Genomic DNA, 19328 nt, shown 5'->3' with positions numbered 1-19328 from the left:
TGTTGACATTCCTAGATCCATGGAGTTCGGGAAATAGCAAGGATCACCCACGCCACGTCCTCCTCAGGGCTTGAGCAGTGAGTTGTTGTTTTTTTAAGTTTCCTTCCCTCAGGTTTCAGTACCAACTTTATTTCCTCCCACTTTCCTTTTCTTTTAGTCTGGTTTACTTTCACCCCGACAGGCAAATGCTTTAGAGCACCATGAGTCTTGGAGGCTGCAGAACATTTCCTTCCCTCCGCCCACCCCTGTATTCTTCTACAAGAGGAATGTTTTTGCTTGGTGCTTAAATATATGTAAGGAAGGCGCTGAGCAAGCCTCCCAGGGGAGAGCATTCCACCTTGTACCTTCAAGTATGCCCTTCTTTTGTGTTCCAGTTCTAAGAATCAAAAGGGGGAGCAATAGTTTCCTCTTGGCTTCTTGAAATAGGCTTTATCCATTGCCACAATCTCTGATATGGTTTCCTGTAGTCAAAATGAGATCAAGATTTGCCATTCCAAGAGGTGGTTTGTTGCTCATTCCCTTTAGCCAAACATGCAGCATGAATAGCTAATGACTGGATGGTAAGTAAAGAAGAGGATTTTTGCTCAACAAACATGTGGATGAGACATTGGTCTTCCTTTCACCCTCCTCTCCAATTACTTATTTCAAGGGTAGCCCTGCAGATGTTGTTGGACTATAACTTCCGTTGGTCCCAGCCGGCTTGGCCAATTGTTATGGATGATGTGGAGGGCACCTCAGTTAGGGAGTGCATTAATTCCATGTATGAGGCTTGATCCCATCTTCAGTAAATAATTTGTTGTAGATCCAAAGAAAATAATTGCTGGGTTCTGGACAAGCTGCTGACTTGAGTTTAGAATGAATCAGGGATCTGGCCTCAAGTACTAGAAAAAGGATGCTTTCAAGCTACAACTTGAAGGAAGGTAGAAAATAATAAAACAATCCCCATAGCAGTATTTCCCATAAGAGGATATCATAAGTTCCCATCTAGTCAACAGGGCATTTGTATCTCTATCTCTCTCCCTTCCCCCCCTTATAAAAAAAATCCTTTAAGACTTTTGTGCTTTTTTAAGGGTAGAAAACTAAAAAACAACAACCATTTTTTAATCCTACTTGTATAAGGTAACATTATTGCAAAGTTTGAATCTGGTACCCTTCTAAGATGTCAATTGTTGAGAGAAACTTGCTATGAATTTTTATTTTTTAAAGGTGATCCATCAGTTACTCTGCTTTTTCGCTGAACAATATTGACCTTTTTGAGAATCTTGGGGAGGGGGGAATACCCTTCAAACTTTAAACTTATATATGAGATACTTTAATTCATAAATGCTCCATGTCTAGAACCATCTTATTCAAATTTCCATATACATGGCATGAGGAAACAAGGGCTCTTAACTTATTCATGGCAATTTAGCTGCTTTTGATTTTGTTATATATGTTTGTTAACTCCATCTTGACCTTGTTATGAATCCACATGGTACTTACTGCTAACAATCTGGTTTTATTCTTTCACTGAATACAATTATGATGCAAAGATAATTGGGGTTGGAGCAAACAAAAGGAGGAAGAGAAGACCTTTTCAGGAGCTTTTTGAAAAATCCATAATGAGGAAATGACAGATGCCTGTATACAGGGGATCATAGTACTCCCTTACGAAATATGAACTCCTTACAACTCAGTCTCAGGGAAGATTCCCAGAACAACACAGGATTATGTGCCATAGAACTTGAGAGAGCTGCTATTGTGATATAAAGCAGCAGGTGACTGGGGTAATTCCCTTTACTCCTAAAGCTTGGCTTGGGCTCTGTAGGCTTTGCCTTTTTCTCAGAAACTGGAAGAAAGTAGAATGAATGCCAGTGTTTCTCAGGGGTTCCATGGTTTGTTTGTTTTCTTGCTTACTTTTGGCACTTCAGGTCCCACATAATTTTATGTTTCTGTAGATGTATTAAGAGCCCCTTGCTGTGATGTCATCCCACAATCTTGTGGTATTTTTTAAAGTTCACACACACCCCAACCAGTAATTAGCTTTGCAAATTTCTGACTGCTGATACTTCACTAAGCTTCAGCCTTTCTAAACCTGGTGAGTACCATGGATAGGATTCCTCCAAATGCCACCACAGCTGTTAAAAAGCTTTCCTCCTAAAGTGGCCAAATATTTAATATAGCCCATTATTTTGTCAGTGGATTCTCTGTTCACTGCTAACTAGGAGATCATATATGCATTTTTGCGGGGGACAGTAGTTTTGCAGTTTATTTTTCAGTGCCCAGCTTAATTTCTGATCCCCTCATCTTCATTCATACAGACACCCATGTGGATTCTAGATATTTTCTTAATTCAAATGACACTTTTGTGCAGTCCTACCACAGTCTCCCAGTGCTACACTCAAAGCATGACTTTGTGGGTAGGAACAGAACCACTGTAAAACCGTGCCCACATTGCAATTTCCCCTCTATCTACCCCTTTCCTGCTTTATACATGCTGATTTACTGTTGCAATCAACACTCAGTGACATGGGTCTGCTGCCATCACATGTAGTTTTGGTGGTAGTTTGGACTTTGGAGTTCACAAGTACCTGCCAATATAGTGTGCAGCTTGAGTATCTACTTTCCCGATTTTGGTCTTGAGTCAAAAGCCATTTGTGGGGCAAAGGCTGTCCTTGTGAGCTACCATGCTTTCTTCATGTAGCACCATTTAAAAGTTCAGTGTATAAGTTCTATGAAAATGAATCCAAGAGAAAGGTCCTGTCTGAGGTTAAAAACATAAGCATGTTGTGTCCATTATCCTTAGCCTCCATTAAAGTTACAGTTTCACTAGGGTTTGAGACTACCGGGCAATAGAGGGGAAGAATTGTGATAACAGTATACTGGAAGCTTCCTTTGCTGTGGTCATTTTGGCTATTCCTGCTTCCCAGTCCATAAATAACAGAAAAGAGAATTTCTGTGGTTCTGTCTTTAATTCCTAGATTTGCAACCACAAAGAAAACCCCAATAAAAGCTTATACCATCTGTGCCATCAGCAAAAAACATGTTCTAGACAACTGACTGTTGCAAATAAAATGTCCATTTAACCTAATATACTGAAATCCTTTATCTTCTTCCAGTCCTCCTTGACTTATTTAAGAGCTGTATTCCAGAGAGAACTTTTTCTTCTTCTTCTCCTACCCACAAGTTCATCTCATGGCTTTGAAAGCTATGCAGTACATTTTCACTACATAGAATAGATAAATGAGATACATATGTTTTGATAGAAAAATCCTAATCGTTTATTCACTGCAACTGGTCCTGATAAACAGCTAATATTGGCAATTTTTTAGATAATCCATTATTAGGCACAGAAAATAACGCTTTTGCTGGATTCAGTCATAAAAGCAGAAGAAGGAGCATGTTGCAAAAGCTGTGAAAATGTAGCAGAAAACTTTCAAAACTTGCAGTGGAGTGATCTAGGAAATTTATATATGTGTGTAAAAAATCTGAAGAAAATTGAATGAAGTTATGTTAGGAAGACTATCTTGCTTCTTTCAGTTATTATCTTAAGTAGCAGAGCTGGAAATCTTTTAAGAAACATCACATCTCTTGCCTTGCCTCAGTGCCTGTGAGTGTATGAGGATGTGTATTATCTTTATAAATAGAAGCATCCTAAACAAGTAGGCCAAACCATAATAAATGTCTCTTATGTGTGACAGTTAAAAATATTTGATAACAAGCTTAACTGCATGAGTCTAATTGACCCACAACACCTTATTTCATCACAAATTGTAGAATCTAATTACAAATTAATTTGGAATAACCAGATACATTTGCCTGGAAGTTTTTCTATGCTCCAAACTAAGCCCTGATCCTGCCTCTTGGCCTTCTCAGAGATCTGTAAGCTTGAGAGCAATGGGCATAATTGCTAAGAGTGAGGATCTACAGGTCTCAGATGCCTCAGTGACAGGAACTGGGCCATCCTAACCACTCCTTTCATACTCTTTTGAGAAATGGAGGCAGGAGCAGCCAGTGGGTCTATGGTCTTCCAAATATAATATACCGCTGTCACCAAGAGAGGGATAGGAAAGGTAGTAGGATCTTGGTGTAGCGTCGGCACTGAGTCAGAGCCAATCCACTGCTTTTGCCGCTGTGTTTGTGCATTGCACCAAGCTCCCACTGTCTTGCCCCTCTCCCTCTCAGTAAGTGGCAGTCATGTGTCATGTTTGGAAGGAGTCATAAAAGCTATAGAAGTCATACAATGATAGAGTTGGAAGGGACCCAGAGGGTCATCTAGTCCAATCCTGCACACAGAGCAGTGCAGCCACACCTGTGCAGTGACACCTGCTGCTAATGAATGGAGGGAATGATCACAAGCAATCCAATCCATAACAGAACCATCTTAAAGGTGGACCCATCAAACTCCAGGAATATCTAACATCAATCCAATCCTGCTTAGGATTGGACTTGGGGAATCTGATTTTTAGCTCCAGGATCCAGCAAGACATATCTAGTTTACCAAAGACAAATTAACTCAAGCAACAGTCTTAACTATAGTAATTACAGTTGTTAAGATTTATAGAAATGCTTTAAAATAAATAGTGCCATTTTTTCATTTTTATTCAGCTACTGCTAGTGGTTTAAATAAAATCTGCTTAGCTCTATTACCTAGAATAGGGTTTGCCAACATCTTCAGAATTAAAATAATTATATTGTCAATGGACCAAAAACTCTGAAAACTATAGGTTGCCTATGCCTAACTTCAGAAATTTTGCTCACAAATAGGACAACTTTTATATCTTGTAACAGATTTAGATACTGTAAAAATGCAAGGTTTTCTTGCATGGAAAACACAAATCATTGTAAAGCTATGAGTAAGCTGTGTTGGCTGTTCCAAATGAATGTCAGGTAAAGATTTTATACCACATCATTTTTCATTTTACTGGTGTGCCTCATATTTTATAGACAATCTGTTAAGATGTGTTAATAAATGTGTATTTACTATTCTACCTGTAAAAACCAGGTGTGTTGGTTATTATCAGATGAAGTGTAAAAGATTAAGATATTATAAACAATAAGTCATAGACATTATTTGAAATAGAATTTCTACAAGTCATCATGGTAGAGATGAAAGGCTTGAAAGTGGGGTTTCAATGGAAAGAGAAGGAAGTTTCCAGTGTGATTAAAAATCCTAAGCCTAGTTCTGATGTTTCAGAAGATATTGGATAGTAAACCTGTCACAAAGAAATGACTAAATCTTGCCAAACCAGCATCCCAGACAAATGTGATTTTATGAGAAGTCAACATTTTCTGAGTTATTTTTAATGTGACATTTTGGAGTCACTGGGATGCCTTAGAAAGGTGGTATGCAGGTGGGGTAGAACTATTTTTTTTAAATAAATTCATTCCATCCCATGCATCTGATACTTACTATATAACTCTTTCTCATAGAACATTATGCAGCACATATGCATAGAACTAACTAAGTGGCGGGATACATGCTTAGCTTGCTTACCCTTGGGCAAAGCCAAAACAAGTGGCATAGGGTGGGTGGGAGGGAAAATCCAGCGCCAAATGAACTTCTGGTTCCAGGCATGCCCTACTTACATGGGAAGGGTGTGGACCAGAACAAAGAGTATGGCTTGCAGTCTCCACTCTAGTCCGACCCTGATGCCACACCCCCTGACCTGCCTGAGATTGGTGGAATTGAGGGTGGTTCCCAACAGCCTGCACAACCAGTGGAGGGGGAAGTGACGTCTTCCCCTGAGTCTGCGGAACAGAGGAGACTGGTGTAGCTGCCGCTCACCGCCATTGAAGACAGCAAGCGGCCATTCCATTCCCCTTCTTAAAAAACCCATTAGTTTTAGTTATTCTGTCTTTACAATCACATTTAGTTTGTTACTCATTCAATACTGTTGTATCTGTTTTTGTAACTGGCATTTGTACTAGTTGCCCATTGCTGTCTACAGGAGACCAGACTGCTAGGATAAGCAAAAGCATTCCTTGAGAGTCTTTTGCCCTTTGAACACTCTGGTCATTTGTTTTGGAAAGAATGAAAAATTAACTACGTAGTTAATTTTTTCCAATTGTCCCAAACAAATGCGCACCTCTGCAAAGCATATATCGTTGACATTAAAAATGCAACTGTAAATTGTTCTATCCCCTCCTCAGCAAAGCTATTTTGTAGGAATTGGCTACTGAACTGTAAACAACAGAAACTGTGAAAACACACAAGTAAAGCAAAACAGGGTTAGTAAGCCATCTCTAGGACTTATTAGTCTCATTCTTCTAAAGGGAAGAGTTGAATTCTGTCCTGTATGCCATCATTCTATACATGAAGCAGAATGAAATGGAAAGTCCAGAGTTGGTAGAATGGACTGCATTGAGTCATTCTACACTTAAAAGACCATATTTTAAATTCCTCCTCCTCCTCCTCCTCCTCCTCCTCTTCTTCTTCTTCTTCTTCTTTCTCCTTGCTTCACATAGAAAAAAAAGGCTGGTCCCTGTGTAATTGTTGGTTGGTTGGTTTTACTTGCAGCAAGTTTTTTTTTTTTTAAATGTGCAGCCTGAAATCCATTCCATCTCCCACCTCGGTATTCTACCTTCTTGTACTACATCTGCACACCAAACCAACCCCATTAGATAAATTATCTCAGTGTTCAAGTTTGGATTCCAATGTGGAGTAGATTATAAATCATTGTTCAGTGGGAAGGATGTGCATTTTCCATCTGGAAATAACGTATTTCAAGGCAAATATCTTGAAAGTATTCAGGTAGGTAGCCATGTTGGTCTGATGGAGTTGAAATAAATAAAATAAATCTATAAAAAACTTTTTTAAAAATTGTATATCTGAAAGAGGTGTGCATGCACCCGAATGCTTATACCCAGAACAAACTTAGAGTTGGTCTCTAAGGTGCTACTGGACAATTTTATATTATATATATTTTTAATCTTGAAAGTATGTTATTTCATTTTTCTGGGCAGACATGTGAGCAAAATCCACAACTGTCTTGATTTGTTGTGTTTAAACTGCTCTATATACAACTAGTGGGGGGTGGTGGAATTAGAAATAAATAATGCTTTAATACATTTTGTCTGCAATGCCCACTGAATAAGATATGTAGAGGTTATTGAGGTGCTGCCATTTTGAAAACAGCTGTAACAATACTTTGCTCTGTATGTGTGAAACCAACACTATATGAGATGCTACTGCTTTTCCAGAGAAAGCAGCTAAATAATTTTCAAATGCAGTTATTATAAGATGAGGTACACACAAAGATGAACTCTATTGTCCCTTGCTAAGGAGCTTAATAAACATTGCATCTTGAATGAAATGCTACAATTCTCTGCCACTTAGTGATGATAAATGAAACTGTGTTTCAGGCCTCCCGCATTTCAAGAATCAACAGATTCTACCACTCTGTGCATGAATGGAAGCCACACTACTCAGCATATAAAACAGGAGTGCCGGAGCGATTACAAGGGCCTTTCTGAGGTTTCCACACATAGAGGGATTACCGAAGGAATGGAACTGAGAAGCTCAGGCAGCTTTCATCCTGAAATAGACCTAATGAACAATGGCCTTACAAATTCACTTTCATCATACTTGTTTAATAATGAACATAGCTCCTCCCTGGGCTCATTGTCACTCAGCAGCCCTCAGCATCCAAGCAGGCACCAGGCAAGCAACCTGAAGAAGAGATGCATCTCCATGTTGCCGTCTTCCGCTGATGGGATAGATATTACAACTATCATCCGCACGTCACAAACGTCACTGGTTACCTGCGTGAATGGACTGCGGACTAACTCAGCTGGCATTTCCCCTTCTCCCGGAGAGATCGCTCTCCACAGTACACAGAAAGCCTCTCGTCCCCAGTCTTGTTCCCAACCTGGGAACCATTGTCATCTTCCTCCCCCTTCGGTATGCCTTGTACCAGTTTCCACTGAAATTGTCCGAGGTGACTGTGATCATTCGCAAATGCAGCAAACAGGAGAAAATGGAAGCCTCTGTCTTATAATGAACAGTGCTAGTGTTCCTCATCAAGACACTTCACATAGCAGTCAGAAGTTGAATTTTTTAAAACAAGAACCACTTGATGAATATTCCTCCACCTCAGATCTTTTTCAGCATAACCAAGAGCTGCCGCCACCTTATCATTTGCACCAGCAGCGAAGCCAAACTCAAGGGACGCTGTCTCATTTACATGCTTCCATGTCTCCAAAGACAAACGAATGCGATGAGCAGGAGACCAGCAATGGCAAGCAGGCCTGTCGGTGGATTGACTGTAGCGCTGCCTATGATCAACAAGATGAACTGGTCCGGCACATAGAAAAAACACACATTGATCAAAGGAAAGGAGAGGACTTTACTTGCTTCTGGGCAGGCTGTGTCCGTCGGTATAAACCTTTCAATGCTCGTTATAAACTGCTGATTCACATGAGGGTTCATTCCGGAGAAAAACCAAACAAGTGCATGGTAAGTCTGGAATATATTTATTTGACTAGAAACATGCTAATGTCTCTGGACTTCTTCCTCCTCTTAAAAATCCTCTTCCAGCATTATCAGGGTGCTTTTCCTGTAACTTATTTCCAAGCAGGATTTGACTAAAAACATACACTCTGAGTTCTTTGCACTCTTCCTTCCTTCACAATATCATTCCAGCACAGTAATGTTTTCTGGCAGTTTGGTCTGTAATGCTTCCAAGACGATTTTGGGTGTTGTGAGGGGCATGGAACATATACATATTGGGTGGGGGGAGTGTCTGAGATATAAACGTTGTAATGTCAAAGAATAATATTTTGTTCCCCTCTGCAAAAGCTTGACTCCTAATACAGTTGTTTATTTTTGAAATGGCCATTGGAACATTAATATGATGATCAAAGCAGCCTGCAGCAATTTGAGATGAAGGAAGGGTCATTGTGCCTCTGGTGACATTTAAATCAAACATGAAGTACATTTAATGATAATTATTTTCATTCTGCCTTTTGAACAGTATTCCAACTGAGCAGAAGCCTTTATAATTACAGATGGCAGAAAAGGAAGGGAATTCTAGTAGTAGTAGTAGTAGTAGTAGTAGTAGTAGTAGTAGTAGTAATTATTATTATCATTCACAATTGCAGTTGAGCATGTCATAAAACTTTTAGGATGGCTTTCATTTAACTTTCAAAAGAAGAGTTCTGAAATAAAGCTGTTTTCTTCTGATCAGGCAGATCTAAGCCACATTATAATTCCAAATAGAGCATCTTGAAACAGTGTTGTTTCTGCCTGTGTTATCGCAATAATGTGGGCAATTAAAATAAAAGCTAATGACTTGCAGTTGGCTTTCCACATGCTGAAAGCAGCAATAATATGAAACCCTGAATAGAATAGATAACAACAAGGAAAGATTGGTCAGAACTTCCAAACCCAGCAGTGAAATATGAAACTTTTGTTTGCAACCCCAAATGTATTGCTTACAAAGGAATAACCACACCAGCAGATTGGGTTGCCTCATCAAAACATCAGCAAGTAGAAGCACTTTGGAGATTTGGTGCGGGGGTGGGGTGGGGGTTGAGAGGTTTCAGCGAAGTACAGTGGAGATGTGCTCTGAAAAAATGAACACTTGCTACATACTGTGGCTTTGATATTCTGGAATGGCAAGCATTCCCTTTAAACTAAGATGTCCTTTTACATTAAAAAAGAGCAAGAAGACTTTAGAGCAAGCATTGGGGAATATTGGAGCTATTACCAAGCACAGTCATAGGGTAAGGAATAATAGCATAGGTCTAGTTATACTTCCTTATGATGGTGATACATTCCTCATACATCACAGTCATAAGCATATCTAGGTATACATGAATGGTTGTCTGAGGAAGTTAAACAATATAGTGAAATACTAGATGGTCTGCTCTAGTTTCTTCTAGGCATAGGCCATAGGGCATTCACTATGTCCCATATTATGCTTTCTGTCTTTCTCTATAATTTCTATGATTTTACTTTATTTAATCTCAATACTCTGTTCAATTTATAATATCAAGTAATTTATAATATATTTATAATTTATAATATTATAAATTTATAATTTATAATATCAAGTAATTTATAATATCAAATAATATCAAGACAACAAAGAATCTGCTTTATAGTACTTTTTATCCTCCTTCTCTGAAACTATATTATGTATATATTATGGCACCCTTTAAATCTTTCCATTAAGCTAAAAATGGTAAATAATGGTGTCTCTGTTTGTGTATTCATGACCAGACATCTAAAAGCAATTAAATAGTATTCACAGCTTTCCTAAAAAAGCACATTGTTTCCTAGATACTAATTGTGAACAAATAAGATTTATGCGAAAGTTAGTTTATTGAAAAAACCATCACTAGATTAACATGCCAATTAGAACATATAATATATGTAGTAATAGAGGGAAGCATCATGTAGAAATTTAAACCTTCAGTTTGCATCTTCTAAAGACACATTGTTCTGCGTTGGAGTTAGAAATTTGAAACTATGAAAATATCTGGATTACTCAGCAGAGTTGGCTATATAATTTTGTAAGTTGTTTTTAAAAAGGTGGTTAAAACCAATGTACTGGCTTCACTTTTCTCTTTGTCTCTTTTATAAAAGTTTGTTTTAAAATTAGAAAAGCTTGGTTAGTTGCTTTTTTATAGTGATGAAAGATGTGGTGTAGAAATCTAGATTTACTCGCCAGCAAGAAATACCCTCTCCGTATTTTCTTTGAAGTGTGTGTTTGACAGCTATTTTACGGAGTATAGCAGTTTTCTAATGTTACCTTCCCAGTTAGCATTTCACACAAACCAGCTGTTGTAATTCAGGGTAAGGAAAACTGTGAGATTCCTGGCTTTATGTTGCTGTGTTAATCTGTATTAAATAATGAGCAACACTGGAAGAATATTGAGTTGCAAATAGGCCATGAAATAGTTGCATACACTTTAAATAATTAATCTATTTTTCATGTATAACAGAAGACTTTCAGTACTGGTGACAGAGCAATATTTTGAATGTGCTTTTGTGACCCAGTCAGAATGAAAGAACCAAGCATAACAAAACCAGTTGTGATGCCCGGGGAGACTGTTAATAACTGTTTAGTGACTATGAGTAAAGGAAAAGAGAGTTAAATATTTGAAGTAAAAAATGCATCTTTAGGATTATGACTCTGAAGGGACTGTTAAAATGTATATTTCTCACCAACGTTGGTTTTCAAATGTTAGAAGGTTAAGATCTTAAGGAAACATATCTTCAAAATCATTGCTGTACTAGGACTATATGCATTTGTGCTTTTTGCTGCAATATTACTGTAAAAAATGTGTTATCTTTGGAAAAAGTTAATAACGATGAGTTCGAAGTATGAATTATTTTGTGCACATTGATGCCCTGCGTAAATTTAGAAACAATTAGCAGATTGTTTCTAAAGCCAAGATCAGTAACAACAACCAGCGATCATTGTTGGATGGTTGCCGTGGCCCTGTACTTCTCCCTACACCCGCCCCCGCCCCGCCGTAAGTGATTCCTTTTTCTCTTGATGTCCTTCCAAAGCACATTTTTATTTTCTTTGATTATGGGTATCTTTCCAGTCTGTTCAGCAAAATTTGTTGGCTAAATATGCATGGAACGTGTTCACAGGAGGCTGGCAACAAGTAGCTCCCTGTCTATATGCATAAAAGCTCCTGTCCATGTAAAATTATTAATTTCTTATGACAGGCTTTGCTACTATGTACTGTAATAGACAAAGGAATTTTGGAATTCAGGCTACTTGAGAACAGGAAATACATGAGACATTTTGATTGAAAAGTAAATGGTCCACTAAAATGGCAGTTAATCCTTTTATTATCTTTCCAACAGCAGTTTCCACAATACTTTCATGAGGTAAGCTTCCTTTCAGTCCAACTGTAACACTCATCATTACAGCTGGTTTAAATTTAGCCAGTGTGCTCTTTTCTCAGCAGCAGACAGAGGAAAAGTAAAGTTCTATCTTCTGTAAAGGAATTACTGATATATATATTTTGCGTGGGGGCAGGTTCATTTTTGCATTTGGTGCCAAAATCTTTATGAGTCCTTTTGTATTATCTGCTAGAATATTCTAATTAATTGATTCCTTTTCTGCGTTGTGTCCTTCATTTGCGTGTGGGTATGCACTTTCTCCTGGTCTTCTTCTCTTTTTATTCTTTGGGCTGTGTAAGTAGTCTGAAGGAAACTACCTAATCTCCTTGCAATATCCTGTTATGTTTCATACTTAACTTGTGTTATTTTAGTTTTATTAAATTTGGTGCTCATCTGCATTATGATCAGAAATATATCCAACAAAAATAATGATGCAATGCCTCTAAGACTTGAACTTTTGAAGATTAATTTCTAGCTTTTGTAGATTTGGTGTCCCAGACAATTGGAATTTTGATTGTCTGAGAGCAAAAAATTATCCAACTTAAATGTTTTCGGTTTAAAGCCTCACCGCCCAAGATTTATCATATCATGTTTTACTTTCACCACCATTTTGATTAACAATTAATAGTGATCCCAATCTTGTACAATAATCTTTAAGTCCCTGTCTGCAAATGTAAATACGTTATTTCTATCAGAAGAGGTGTTGGGGTGGGGCTAGTGAGGTATAATTTATATTATATTATTAATAAAAGACAACTTCTAGTAAGCTAAATGAAGTGTTGAAGAATATGTTTAAGTTGCAGAATTTTCTTATTTTAAACCTGAGTATCTATGTTTTAAAAATTTCACAAGGATGACAGCTGTCTAATTAATGATTCATGAATATATAAATTTCCAGAGTGGTAGCTGTGTTATTCTATTGCCACAAAAATAACAAAAGTGCCTTGTGAATCCTTAAAAACTAAAAATATGTGGCATAAGGTTTTGTGGACCAGGGTTCCCTTCATCAGGTGCATGAAGAGTTATCTAGAGTTGCTGATATATGCATACATGCATGTTGTTCTGGTGTGGTATGGTGGTGGTGTTCATGTAATTGTAAATGGTGACACTAAAAGGTAAAGGTAAAGGTACCCCTGCCCGCACGGGCCAGTCGTGTCCGACTCTGGGATTGCGCGCCCATCTCGCTTAAGAGGCCGGGGGCCAGCGCTGTCCGAAGACACTTCCGGGTCATGTGGCCAGCGTGACGAAGCTGCTCTGGTGAGCCTGCACCAGCGCAGCACACAGAAACGCCGTTTACCTTCCCGCTATAAAGCGGTACCTATTTATCTACTTGCACTTAGGGGTGCTTTCGAACTGCTAGGTGGGCAGGAGCTGGGACCGAAAGACGGGAGCTCACCCCGCCGCGGGGATTCGAACCGCCGACCATGCAATCGGCATATGGTGACATTAGAGGGGAATAAAATGTGGAAAGCACAGGCAGTGACCATTACATTATTAACAACAATGTGTCATGAAATATAGTGTAGGTAGTATTCACCTATACTGCTTTATGCTCGTTTTCCTTTACCTAAATGAAGGCAAGACACCTTGCTTCACTGGGGTTCTTTCAGTATTTGTCTAGTTGAGTAGGAGCTGGTTTTGAAAAAGTGGGCTCTGCACTCGAACCATTTGGCAGGGAATATTGGCATGGGTCTTCCCCACAGAACTGATGGCCTTCAACATGTTTCTGATTCATGGCTTGTTGATGCCCTGGTTGACCTATGGAACGCAGAGATTAGTTTAATGGTTGACATTACGGCTCCTAGGTGTTCTCTTTTAGTTTGCAAAGTCTGCATTGCAACTCCTCTGCCCAGAGTTGAGGGATGAAAGAGTTTGATAGATTAGATCACAAGTGGCAAAAGACTTGCTGTAAATGCTACCAAACACAGGCTAGAACTTATTGCTGAATCTATTCTGTGGTGGTGATAATGGCAAAGAGGCATACTCTTTTGCCACTGCTGTATCCTTTGTTGTTTATGGTCCATTGCAACTACACCCCCATACTGATGTAAAGGAAACTTTGGGAGACTGCTGTAACATGTTTGCTGTGAACATCAAAAGGAATGCTAAGCATATCCTTTTCTATGTGGATGCCACAGTTGGCACAAGATAGTCCTTTGAGGAGTCTGGAGCACCATTTAGTCTTCTTTTGTGGGATCGGCTTCATTTGTTGCAAACTGAGAATGGTGACAAGATGCTTGAAGGATTTTGGTCCACTTTTCAACTCTATCCTTGCCCTCTCAGGCTTTTTACTTCTAGTAGTAAGGGGTTGGCTGACTAAGTCAAAGGGGGTAATTCCAGCCATCTTTAAAGAGGTTGGCCCTAATTGTTGTTAAGGAGGTAGTTGCAGGACATTTCTAGAAGCTCTCTGAGGACCCTGCTTAGATTTATTTCAGTTCGGTTTCAGAAACTTTCTTAGTCAGCTTAATGCAGGTGTGGGAAACCTCCAGATGTTGCTTAACTACAACTCACAACATCCCTGGCCATAGCCATGCTTGCTGGGGCTGATGGGAGCTGTAGTTCAGCAACATTGAGAGGGCCAAAGATTTCTGTAACCTGCCCTAATGAATAATGTGTACTGGGAAAGGGTAAGAGGGAACCCTGCTTCTTCTAGATCTCTTTGTGGTGGTTGATACTATTGATCATGGTATAATTCTGTATAAGCTTTTTGGCGTGGCTGTTTTGCTTGTTCCATTCCTAACATGCAGGGCTGATCCCAGGTAGTAGTGGTGGAAGACTACAGTTTAACTCTGTAGCATCTCTCTTGTTCCCCAGGCTGTTTAACATCTGTTTGTTGAATATTGGAATGTGAATGTGTATGATTCTATAGAGAGTTGTTTTTGTGAATTGTATCTTGACTTGATCAAGATGAAGTAACTTATTGAAAAAATTTAATGATTTTTTTAAAAATCAAACAATTGAAAGAAATTATAAATAATAGTAATCATATACTTTTTGTGGTACTACTTTCTGTAAAGAACTGTACTGCAAGCTTGAATTATTAGACTTACTCAGCAAAGTGGTCCAGACTCTCTGTGTTGTTTTATTCTTCCTATGTGTAGAGATAGCATGATCACAAAGGAGTTCCTGTGTCCTGATACCATGCAACTTGCTTTGCTGAATAACTTATATTGGCCTTTGTTTTGAAATTGCACCCAAGGCATTTAAAAATGGGAAATGGAAAAAGCATGTTCTCATAATCCAACTCGGTAAAGTTTGCACAACTTGCTCTTTGTTTCATCATCCCAACAATAAATCTTTCATTTGTGTCAGCTGAGAGTGCCTACTAAGTCTGCAAGTGATTACTTCTATGAATTGTGTTGGTACCTTTGCAGTACATGAGTGAACGATAAAATGGGGAGTTGATCAAGACTCTTTTATGGTCTGGCAGGAAGCCTCTAACAAAACAGTCCTGATGCATGGAGTTTCATCCAAGTGTTTCTAATCTCTTACTCCGTTAACCTCTGTGTGCAGGTTAAACAAGTTAAAATTATTCCTTTACACTGTGAAAATTAATGTTATCTGATCAGAAATGGTTTTGAACATCCTTCAGAGGGCAAGTTGACACAGTAAAAAAAATTAGACTTGTGCATTGTCTGTTGAACCTTGAGAACAGAATTCCAATATTGTGACTGAAGTGAGGGAAGGTAAGTCATTTTCATCCTCATTCACAGAGAGAGGCAAGCAGTGATTGAAACCCACCGTATCCAGGATCCCCAACACTATCTCAAGACATTTTGCTGCCACGCATTAAAAGCCAACTGGACTGGTAGTGGTTTTTTCCTTCAGCATTGGTGATAGGATGGTGTACTCTACTTCACCTAAGGCAGCAGACTAGCTTTGGGTATGCAGAGCAGACCACATGGCACACACACCTCTGTTCTTTTAGCAAGTTACTGCTGCTTGCTCACTGCTTTTCTTGGTACCTGCCTACTGCTCACTCAAATATTGCAATGTAGTAGTGTCAGCATGCATCATGTGAGCAGAGCAACATGCATGTACACATAATGCATGTTGGCATGGATGGCTTGGGCTGGCTTCTTCTTTGTCTGCTCTCTCAGTCAGGGGCCTTTCCACACAGAATTGTTTGAGACATGTTGAGAGGGGGACTTGGCCAGACAGCCCAGAAAAGTAAGCATTGCCACCAAGGTGCCTGCTCAAAGGGAAGAGAACAGGAGAGGGACTTAAGAAGAATGGCTGGAGGAACTTAAGAAGAGCCTTGCTCCAATATGATCATAGGGATGGAGTAACATCCCTATGGGAAAAGGTTGCAGCATTTGGGACTTTTTAGTTTAAAGAAATAGTGAGTGAGAAGTGACATAATAGAAGTTTATAAAATTATGCATAGCACAGAGACAAAGAGAATTTTTTTTGTTCCTCTCATAACACTAGAATGCATAGACATCCAGTGAAGTTGAATGTTGGAAGACTCAGGACAAATAAAAGAAAGTACTTATTTGCACAGTACATAAACTATGAAACTTGCTCTCACTCGAGGCAATGGTAACCACCAGCCTGGCTGGCTGGCTTTAAAATAGGAGTAAACAAATTCATTGAGATTATCAATGGCTACTAGCCCTAATGGCTCTGCTCTGTCTTCACAGTATGCTTCTGAATACTAATTGCTGGCAACCCAAGGCAAGGAGAGGGCTCTTGTGGTGGGCTCCTGTTTGCAGGTTTGCCACAGGTATCTGGGTGGTCACTGTGAGAACAGGATACTGGACTAGTTAGATCATTGACCTGATCCAGCAGACTGTTCTTGCATTGTTATGATGGCTAAGCTTACTCATGAGTCTTTTACTAAATACCTTGCCAAAACCTTTTTGAAAGTCCAAATATGCTATGTTAACTGGATCACCTCTACCTATATGCTTGTTGACACTCTCAAAGGTTTGTGAGGGACTTGCCCTTGCAGAAGCCATGCTGGCTTTGCTTCAGCCCTTATTGTTCTGTGTGCTTGGTTAGTTTATCTTTAACAATACTTTCTACCAGTTTCCCCAGAACCAATATTAATTAATTTCTACCAGTTTCCCCAGAACCAACCAGCCAGTAATTTCTTGGACCATTCTCATCCTGTATGGTGTTACGTTGACCACCTTCCAATCTTTATGTATGGAGGCTGCTCTTAGGGACAAATTACTCTTTTTGTTAGAAGACCAGCAATTTCACATTTGAGTTATTTGAGTACTCTCTAGTGGATGCCATCGAGGCCCAGTGATCTGTCAGTTTTTATTTTGTCTGTTTGGCCTAGTTCTTAATCTCTCCTCCCTGCTATGAGACTCTTCCTACCAAAGTTAGTTCAGGCACTGGAACTTGCCCTATATATTGCATTGTGAAGACAGATACAAATAATTAATTGAGCTTCTCAGCAGTCTCCTTATCTTAGAATCATAGAATCATAGAGTTGGAAGAGACCACAAGGGCCATCGAGTCCAACCCCCTGCCAAGCAGGAAACACCATCAGAGCACTCCTGACATATGGTTGTCAAGCCTCTGCTTAAAGACCTCCAAAGAAGGAGACTCCACCACACTCCTTGGCAGCAAATTCCACTGTCGAACAGCTCTTACTGTCAGGAAGTTCTTCCTAATGTTTAGGTGGAATCTTTTTTCTTGTAGTTTGGAACCATTGCTCCGTGTCCGCTTCTCTGGAGCAGCAGAAAACAACCTTTCTCCCTCCTCTATGTGACATACTTTTATATATTTGAACATGGCTATCATATCACCCCTTAACCTCCTCTTCTCCAGGCTAAACATGCCCAGCTCCCTTAGCCGTTCTTCATAAGGCATCGTTTCCAGGCCTTTGACCATTTTGGTTGCCCTCCTCTGGACACGTTCCAGTTTGTCAGTGTCCTTCTTGAACTGTGGTGCCCAGAACTGGACACAGTACTCCAGGTGAGGTCTGACCAGAGCAGAATACAGTGGCACTATTACTTCCCTTGATCTAGATGCAATACTCCTATTGATGCAGCCCAGAATTGCATTGGCATTTTTAGCTGCCACGTCACACTGTTGGCTCATGTCAAGTTTGTGGTCAACCAAGACTCCTAGATCCTTTTCACATGTACTGCTCTCAAGCCTGGTGTCACCCATCTTGTATTTGTGCCTCTCATTTTTTTTGCCCAAGTGCAATACTTTACATTTCTCCCTATTAAAATTCATCTTGTTTGTTTTGGCCCAGTTCTCTAATCTGTCAAGATCGTTTTGAAGTGTGATCCTGTCCTCTGGGGTGTTAGCCACCCCTCCCAGTTTGGTGTCATCTGCAAATTTGATCAGGATGCCCTTGAGTCCATCATCCAAGTCGTTGATAAAGATGTTGAATAAGACCGGGCCCAAGACAGAACCCTGTGGCACCCCACTAGTCACTCTTCTCCAGGATGAAGAGGAACCATTGATGAGCACCCTTTGGGTTCGGTCAGTCAGCCAGTTACAAATCCACTGAGTGGTAGCATAGTCAAGACCGCATTTTACCAGCTTCTTTACAAGAATATCATGGGGCACCTTGTCCAATGCCTTGCTGAAATCAAGGTAGGCTACATCCACTGCGTTCCCTTCATCTACCAGGCTTGTAATTCTGTCAAAAAACGAGATCAGGTTAGTCTGACATGACTTATTTTTCAGAAATCCATGCTGACTATTGGTGATCACAGCATTCCTTTCTAGGTGCTCACAGACTGTTTGCTTAATGATCTGCTCCAGAATCTTCCCTGGTATTGATGTCAGACTGACTGGGCGGTAATTATTTGGGTCCTCTCTTTTCCCCTTTTTGAAAATAGGGACAACATTTGCCCTCCTCCAGTCTGCCGGGACTTCGCCTGTTCTCCAGGAATTCTCAAAGATGACTGCCAGTGGTTCTGAGATCACATCTGCCAGTTCTTTTAATACTCTTGGATGCAGTTCATCTGGCCCTGGAGACTTGAATACATCTAAACTAGCCAAGTATTCTTGTACTATCTCCTTAGTTATTCTGGGCTGTGTTTCCTCTGCTGAATCATTTGCTCCATATTCTTCAGGTCGGGCATTGTTTTCTTTATCGGAGAAGACTGAGGCAAAGAAGGCATTGAGGAGTTCAGCCTTTTCTGTGTCCCCTGTTTGCATTTCACCATCTTTTCCTCTGAGTGACCCCACTGTTTCTTTGTTCTTCCTTTTGCTACGAACATACCCATAAAAGCCTTTTTTGTTGCTTTTAACCTCTCTAGCAAGCCTGAGTTCATTCTGTGCTTTAGCTGTTCTGACTTTGTGTCTACACGTGCTGGCTATTTGTTTGAATTCCTCTTTGGTGGTTTCCCCCCTTTTCCATTTTCTGGGCTGTGTTTACTTAGCACACCTTCGACTCCCTTGCCATCTAAGGGTCTCCTGCTACTAATATATTTAAAAAACTTCTTGTTGTTCATCTGTACACTTTTAGCAATGTGCTTCTCAATTCATTTTTAGCATCCCTTATTGT

General features: G+C 39.7%; 1 protein-coding gene across 4 annotated transcripts in view; it reads left to right on the top strand.

The window, feature by feature from the left end:
* The window catches only part of GLIS1 (GLIS family zinc finger 1), a 197116-nt gene that overhangs the window by 82357 nt on the left and 95431 nt on the right, over nt 1-19328 (top strand). For all 4 annotated transcript variants that reach the window (XM_081866877.1, XM_081866878.1, XM_081866876.1 and 1 more), the window contains one exon: nt 7345-8437. In XM_081866877.1, the coding sequence (XP_081723003.1) occupies nt 7345-8437 (1093 nt within the window). The remainder of the gene's footprint in view (nt 1-7344; nt 8438-19328) is intronic.

The sequence above is a fragment of the Podarcis erhardii genome (genome assembly GCF_964252035.2).
Source record: "Podarcis erhardii genome assembly, chromosome: 6".
Lineage (NCBI taxonomy): Eukaryota > Metazoa > Chordata > Lepidosauria > Squamata > Lacertidae > Podarcis > Podarcis erhardii.
Note: the sequence above shows the minus strand (reverse complement) of the source record. Positions and strands in the feature narration are given on the sequence as shown.